This window comes from Eurytemora carolleeae, unplaced genomic scaffold (assembly GCF_000591075.1).
Source record: "Eurytemora carolleeae unplaced genomic scaffold, Eaff_2.0 scaffold656, whole genome shotgun sequence".
Lineage (NCBI taxonomy): Eukaryota > Metazoa > Arthropoda > Copepoda > Calanoida > Temoridae > Eurytemora > Eurytemora carolleeae.
The window spans coordinates 86,034-94,567 of NW_019396616.1; the positions used below are offsets into that span (position 1 = coordinate 86,034).

The 8,534-nt window shown below is 31.9% G+C and overlaps 1 protein-coding gene across 1 annotated transcript; it reads right to left on the reverse strand.

Annotated features, from left to right (window-relative positions):
- Positions 1–6: 6 nt before the first annotated feature.
- LOC111706363 (agrin) lies at positions 7–4,824 on the reverse strand. Its single transcript, XM_023479222.1, has 5 exons — positions 4,471–4,824; positions 3,348–3,569; positions 2,784–2,832; positions 2,145–2,246; positions 7–1,906 (listed from the first exon to the last, which is right to left on the reverse strand). The coding sequence occupies exons 1-5, from the start codon at positions 4,570–4,572 to the stop codon at positions 1,755–1,757; spliced, it is 627 nt and encodes a 208-aa protein (XP_023334990.1). The 5' UTR covers positions 4,573–4,824; the 3' UTR covers positions 7–1,754.
- Positions 4,825–8,534: the final 3,710 nt, after the last annotated feature.

An 8,534-nucleotide genomic window follows, 5' to 3' on the forward strand; every position in this document is an offset into this window, starting at 1 on the left:
CTTGAACTAATTGCAAAATTGAACATGCTTGAACTAATTGCAAAATTGAACATGCTTGAACTAATTGCAAAATTGAACATACTTGAACTAATTGCAAAATTGAACATACTTGAACTAATTGCAAAATTGAACAGTTTGCATACTTGAACTGATTGCAAAATTGAACAGTTTGCATGCTTGAACTGATTGCAAAATTGCTTATATGACTTTTAAGATCGCATACGCAGATGGTTTTGATCAATACGCAGATTTTAATTCAGCCAATTCATCCATATCTGAGAGTATTACTATTAGCACTTGAAGGGACTGTAAGCATAATTTCAATTAACCCTCTACATGAAGATGATAAACAACGGTACTCTTGAAACCTATATCTAGCCAATAATGTGGAACATTTTCTTGTTTTTCTAGGTTTAACAGTTTTTAATTCTTAAATTTCCTGCATGCTTCCATGATGTTACAGAAATGGGCAAGTCCTTTTTCTAGAGAAAACGATTACATAGTGTACATATATATACACGGTTGTGAATCAGACACGTCAACTTAAATAATGTCTCCAGTCCCTTTAATTCCTAGATATCCTCTTTACTGAATATTCTTCATTAGAGTTTTATATTTCTAATGTGATGTGATTAAGAGAAATTGTACATCGAGGAAAGAAAATTACTGATCCCCTGCACTGGGGAAATATTGAATCTTCTTAGCTTCTTAAACTAATCCTTGAACCACTGCCTGAACCAATACCTGAACCAATTCCTGAACCACTGTCTGAACCAATACCTGAACCAATTCATGAACCACTGTCTGAACCAATACCTGAACCAATTCCTTAACTACTGTCAGAACTAATACCTGCACCTATTCATTAACCAATTCATGAACCAATCTCTGAACCTATTTATGAACCGATTCCTGAACCAACGCTGAACCCATTTCTGAACCAATTCATGAACCAATTAATGAACCAATTTCCGAACCTATTTATGAACCAATTCATGAACCAATTCATGAACCAATTCATGAACCAACTCATAAACCAATTTATGAACCAATTATGAACCCATTTCTGAACCAATTCATGAACCAATTAATGAACCAATTCATGGACCAATTCATTAACTGCAATTCTTGAACTCATTTCTAAACCAATTTCCGAACCAATTCATGAACCAATTCATGAACCAATTAATGAACCAACTCATGAACCAATTTATGAACCAATTCATGAACCAATTCATGAACCAACTCATGAACCAATTTATGAACCAATTCATGAACCAATTCATGAACCAGTTCATGAACCAATTCATAAACCAATTTATGAACCAATTCATGAACCAATTCATGAACCAAGTCATGAACCAATTTCATGAACCAGTTCATGAACAAATTCATGAACCAATTCATGAACCACATCATAAACCAATTCATTAACCAATTATGAACCCATTTCTGAACCAATTCATGAACCAATTAATGAACCAATTCATGAACCAATTCATGAACTGCAATTCTTGAACTCATTTCTAAACCAATTTCCGAACCAATTCATGAACCAATTCATTAATCAATTCATGAACCAATTCATAAACCAATTCATGAACCAATTAATGAACCAATTCATGAATCCATTTTTAAACCAATTTCTGAACCAATTCATGAACCAACTCATGAACCAATTCATGAACCAATTTATGAACCAATTTATGAACCAATTCATGAACCAATTCATGAACCAATTCATGAACCAATTCCTAAACAAATCTTGAAAAATTAAAACTTACCGTTTTTCCGTCGTTAGCACAGATAGGATAAGGTTTGGCTGTACATTTGTCCTGACATGTACAGATACCGTTCAAACATACTCCACCAAACTGACAGGCTGCAGTACACTTAGAATCAACACCTGTACATTTGTACATTAGGGTATTTGTTCACAATTGGCTTTTAAGTAGTAATACCGACATTTTTATCACTTCCAATCGTAAACTTAAAAAAAACACAGTTTTTAAAAAAGGATTGATCATTTTTTATGGGAAATTCGTTTGATAGATTTGGAGTACATTAAAATCTACATTTTACACAAATAACCTTGAAAATTTTAAGACACAGACGGAGAATTATACTAGGAGAATAAACCCTACCTTCTCCCTTCTCTAGGTTCCAAAGAACCTTGAGATTCTTGAGACTAAGACGGAGAATACTGGAATGAAGTTTATATCTTGGAACTGCAGGGTCCACCAGATCTAATAAAGATTTACTAAAATAAAAGAGTTTTCATCATTTGTAATCAGCGATGACTTAATATTTTTATATTATTAAGATTTATTCATATACAAAGATATACATACATATGAATCAATGTAGTTAAAAGGAATTAAGTCTCTGCCACAAACTCAAATTTTATAATCCGTATATATTTGCTATCTAAATGGTGTAACCAAACGTAATTATTTGTTCTTACAGAATTCTAACGTAATACCTAGGGTTTGCGACATTGGCGAGCACTGATATAGGGATTAGAAAATCAGAGTTTGTGGAAAACACTCAATTCCTTTCTAGGAATATAGATACAAGTCTATATTTTGAATAAATTATTAAAAAATCTAAAATACTTAGGAAGAAGAGTTTAGTATCCCCGAGTCTAGGGGCGGATACACATATATCCTACCTAGCAAGAATAATTTAATATCCCCAAGTCTAGGGGTGTATACACATATATCCTACCTAGGAAGAAGAGTTTAGTATCCCCGAGTCTAGGGGTGGATACACATATATCCTACCTAGGAAGAAGAGTTTAGTATCCCCGAGTCTAGGGGTGGATACACATATATCCAATTCATCGATATTCATCGATATTCATCGATATTCATCTATATTCATCGATATTCATCGATATTCATCGATATAGAAAGATATTCATCGATATTCATCTATATTTATCGATATTCATCTAAATTCATCAAAATTCATCTATATTGAATAATATTCATCGATATTCATTGATATTTATCGATATTCATTGATTTTCATCCATATTCATCGATTATCATCGATATTTATTGGTTGTCATCGATATTCATCGATATTTTGTGTTATTCATTGCTATTCGAATTTATAAACATAAATCAAGGATGTTTCATTTATATTTATTGCTATCCATATTTATTCATCCATGCACGTAGAGTATAAAGGTATAGTGCATGCATGCATGTATTCAGCATCTACTGAGGAAAGGTTATCATTAACACAGAAGGAGGTCAGATGATCACATATCTTCATATTTGTTGTATTCAATTCAATTCATAGAGTTTAGTATCCCCGAGTCTAGGGGTGGATACACATATATCCGGGTCTCCCAACCCTTCCACGATTATGCTCCGCCCCTCCAGGAAAACCCCATCATTATCCTCACGACTTGACACGCCCGTCCGCCTCTCTTCCGCCTGTTTCTCCGCCCCTCCGCCCTGGAACACCTTCCGAACCTTGAGTTTGCCGGAGAATGGACCGTCCTTGTTGTTAAGGTAGAAGGATTGAACCGATGCGGAGAGAATTGTGTCTGCACCAATCTAAACCAAACACAAACTTTGATTTTTTATTTGTTTTTAACACTCAAGCTGCAGTTGTATTTTCAATAACTCTCTAACAAATCTAGGAAATTTTACTTCTTACAAAATATTAATCTCTAAGTCTTTATTAATCTCTAAGGGCAAAACACAGAACAAATAGAAGTTTCAATATGTGATAGTTCATTTGTCTCAAAATATCATATTTGGGACAATACTGGCTTTAGGAATACATTTTAGATTCGAAAAGACTGCAGTCCGTCTATTTTCCAATAGACACTTCCTTTAAAAGACGAAAATTCGACTGAGCACAATTTTAGGACCTTTCAATATATGTAACAAGCGTTATTTAAGCTTTGTACAAATTATTTAAGAGCAAGGAGTTTTAAACAAATATAATTTAAAAATCTGTGGTGTCGACATTTAAATAAATATGCACTTTTTACAGAAACCCTAAAACTTTTTATCGAACTTGACGAAAACATTTCCAAATTAAAAACATTTTACTAGAAACAAAATACTATCTATATAATAAAACAAGATATTCGTATATATGTTCCCTCTGGCCGGCCAAACGGCTGGACTGAATGGGCTGAAATTTGTTGTGGACACTCATGGGTAGCCTGGGAGTAACATAGGCTAAAAAAGTTCCAATTTTTTTTTAAATATTTCTATTTTTTCACCATTTTTTCCACGGGCAACGCCGGACCCCTCAGCTAGTAAGGATATAAACATCTGTGGGGTATCCTATATCATTCTGTTCAAAATTTAGAACAACATTTTCTCCAACTTTAAATTGTTCCGGTAGGTCAGTATTACAAAAAAATGTTATCTTTGTTATGTTTTGTTGATCTAACAGCTTTTGTCAAAAAATATTTTCAAATATAAATGTTTGCAATTTTTCCTTGCGGCGCGCAACAAGTGGAACAACCCGGCATTTAGATTTCGAGGATTTGAAGGTGAGACCATGGGACAGGAACAGCAACACGAGCAGTAGCGAGTTCATCACGGTTATCTTTCTATCTTCAACTCTAAGATTGGTATCATCTGTTACATGCCGTGTGAGGATCAACAGTCACACATTCAGAATGTTATCTTATGTACTGAATGTATTGTACGTTTATGTTTAACTTACTTGTTGTACAATTTATACATTGTCACTTAGCTTATTTTAATAAAATTAGCTCGTAACCATGCTGAACTTATTTTTCGGAATTTTATATTTATCTTTTTATCCAATTAAACAACTGAATCTGAAATAGAAAAGTGAATTTTTACAATTTCTTAGGATTGCTAAACTTTTTTCTTTTTTATACTATATGACGATCCCTCCAACNCCTCCTTTTCCTTTTTATTGGCATTAAAGTCCTTGTATAGGAAAAAAGACGGCTCAGCATAGTAATGCATAGTTAATGCAAATTCAAGTTTTATCGTCAATTCATTCATTCATCATTTCTATAATATCTAAAATTAATGAATATTTTTAGAATTTTTCATAAAAATTTATCCTTTCTGTATTTCTGTATTATTCTATTTTTTGTGCACCAAATATTTTGTATTTCTTTATTTCACTATCTTTTATAAAAATTCATAGAACACTTTTATATCTCTATTTCTCATTAAAAATATCCTTGAAATTATTTCGGAAATTTTTTTTTTATGAATTTGAATATGTCTAGTAGGAACCAGATAACATTAATATTCTTAGCGCCTTCTTTTTCATTTTAATCATAAATCTCATCAAGCGAACTATATGGAAAATTTCTAATAAAAATAGTTTAAACCAATTTGAAAATAATTTGCTTGTTTTGAGTCAGGGTGTGTATGAATTGTAAGAAGTTGTTAGGCCTAGAATTGGCATGAATATTCAGGCAGTCAATATATTGGCTTCACCCCATGCAGTGCCTTGTTGCCACTTAGGGAACTTGGGCGGTGTTTTAATATTCTCTTAACAAATATATTTTAAATATATATATTATATATATATTGTATTAAGCAACTGAACAAATTAATAATTTATGGAACCCCTAATATATGTCTCAAGCTTTTTTATCTAAATGCAGAAATATGTTAAAAAATGAAATTAGATAGACTTTAAAATTTGCTGAATCTTCGAGGACCTATTATTAATGAACAATAATAATTATGAATAAAACTGTTTCTTAACAATTAACATGTTTTTGTGTTTAAAATATTTTTTATCATAAAGAACACTAAATGACATCGATCTCAGAGCACTTTTAATCATGTACATTGTACCTTCATAGCGCGTCTGTAGGTGGCCTTTAAGAATTAGAAGAAAAATAAGTTGAAAGAAAAATGCAGAATTTAAATAAAAATAAACAGTATCTCGAGAGATCTTCATTAAATTGGAGTTTTATTTGACCAACGAATGTGTCCCACGAAACATGACCGTAGCAAGACAACTTGAACGTTATGTTTGATTTTTTATAAATCGCTATTTTTATTTGTAAACCTAATTTTAGAAGTAAAATTCTAGAGTATAGTAATACCCCTAGTCCTGACATTCCAAAATGTGGTCTGCCTTTTTTTACGTTCAATATTACTGGAGAAATGAAGAATTTCGTTCAGATTTCGACAGTATTGGTTTTATTGAAATCTGAATAAATTCTTAATATCTCTGGTAATTTTGACAGTACAAAAGGCGGACCACATTTTGGAAATGCCAGGATTAGGAGAATTTTGCAGTTATTTATTCAAGAATCATACATGTTAAAGAAGGTTGACGACTGTTTGTCACAAATGAATTCCATGATCAAAGACAACTTTCAAGTCATCTTTCTACTGTCATGTTTCATGGGACACCCTATATTTAACTTAAACTGAAACTGAAACTGGACTAAACCATCAGATTTTATCCAAGTTCTTGTTTTCACATGGAGTCACGGGTTTTAATCCATTTATTTGGCATTAAAAGCCTGTCCTCCAATATATGCATGCAAAAAAATCTTAAAAGATGACCGAACATATTGTATAAAGGCCTTTTAAATATTAAAATAAAACAGTAAAGTAAAAATTCTATGAAATATGTTTTTAATAAATCATTTTAATAAAATTGACGAAAAAATATATCTTTTAGATCAAAACGTGATTTATAATGAATTTAACTAAAAAGTTTTCCAGTTTCACAATGTTACAAGTACGATGTTAGCCCTGCAACGGTTGTTTGCCAACTGAGCGCCCGATACCCAGTGTGCACGTGAGTGTGGGTGGCAGGGTGCGCCTAATAAACGTTGTTTTCCCACTTTGCACGCCTGAAAGAAAAGTAAAAATGCGCAAAATCACAGATCTGATTTCCCGCGTTTTGAAAACGAGAGTTTTTTGCGGATATCCAACCTGTTCTACACCACGTGCCAATATTTATAGAAGATGAAAGATAAACATTTCAGACAAACAACAAGCTGCATTCTATATACACTGCACACAAGTCTGCAACAAGTCCAAATCCATACATTTTTAAAATGTTATTGTCAATTAAAAAAAAATAGATGTACAATTTAGAAAGTTTAGAAATAAAGACTAATGTTAGTAATCTCAGTTTAATTTTGCAAATCAAATTACCAAGTGTGTCAAACACCCGTAGTTTTAATGTTTGGGATTGAAGAATCGTTCAAAAAAACCTTATGATGTCATTCAAGTAGAAATGGATGAAATTTTCGTTAGAAAAATTAAGAAACGATCAACGAACGATTTATAGATCGTTCAGAGAAAATAAAAAAAAACCATAGTGTTTAAAAACGAGCGAGTTAAAATCGTTTATAATCGTTCGCATTTTCTGGATCAGTCAGACATTTAACGAACGAAATCTCTAAAATAACAAGAGCTTTTTTACTTAATGAACCATTTTTGTTTGAACTAACTTTGAAAACGAAAGTATTTCTTACAAGACCAGCGATTTTTTCAATCGAACTTTTAAAAATAAAACGATAGTTTTTACTGAACGACCGTTTCAGATCGTTCAGTTAGAAAAGAAACGAAAAAAATGGAAAATGAACCAAAAATTCTGAAAAAAAAACAAATTAAAATATTTTATGGATGACTGAAAAACGAACTAAATGGTTCTATAACGAACAATAAACAAACGAATTGAAAATTACAAGGGATAATTTTATCTATTCCATACACTTGAATGCATACAGGGAAACTAAATAAAAATAAAATTGAAAATTTACAAAGCTCATACAAAAAAATGTAAAAAGATATTATTGTTTTTCAAATCGAAAATTGTTTTATTCTGACAATTTCCTCTGGTGTTTCTGAAGCAGAAATGTGCTAGTCACTTTGCAGAGAAGCCACAATTGGAAAGCTTTTAAGAGTATCTGTTAGAATTGGACATGACAATCTACAAATAGAGAGTCACTTTGAAATTTCGTCTGAAGTCTTTTAAGCTGTGAAAAAAATCTTAAAATTCGAAGAAAAAAAACATCTTTTCACATTTTATTAAGTTTTTTCTCATTTTCTCTACTTCCCTCTTTTCTGTTTTCTCAAAAATATTTTGGAAAATAAGGGGGTGGACATGTGACAACCTCCCCCCCTATAATCATATCGACCATTTAATACGTTAGATTTTATGTCATTCATGAATAGTTTGAGGCGCTATAGGATGAATATGGAATATTTCTCTCAGAAATAGATCAACAGCGGTTTTTAATGAATTAATTTTCAGGCTCTTAACATAAGCAAAAATATACCCCAGAGAAGAAAAATAAAAAATGTGAATTAAAATTTTAAAAAAGAAAAATAATAGCATGGACGAAACCCTCTACAGTATATGTGTAGAAAAGAAACCCTGGAGAAAGAATGAGCATAGATGAGCGGGAATGGAACCCTATAAAGAGGATGACCAGGAATGAAACCCTGTAAAGAGGATAAGCAAGAATGAAACCCTGTAAAGAGGATGAACAAAAATGAAATCATGTAAAGAGGATGAACAAGAATGAAACCCAG

Bases quoted from the DNA above. Each gene is read 5' to 3' on its own strand.
- LOC111706363 (XM_023479222.1), bottom strand. From the start codon at position 4,572: ATGAACTCGCTACTGCTCGTGTTGCTGTTCCTGTCCCATGGTCTCACC. The intron at 2,833-3,347 runs ATATGTGTATCC...GATGAATTGGAT, and splicing joins AAGGGTTGGGAGACCCGGAT to ATATGTGTATCCACCCCTAG. The intron at 1,907-2,144 runs GTAGGGTTTATT...ACAAATGTACAG, and splicing joins GAACCTAGAGAAGGGAGAAG to GTGTTGATTCTAAGTGTACT.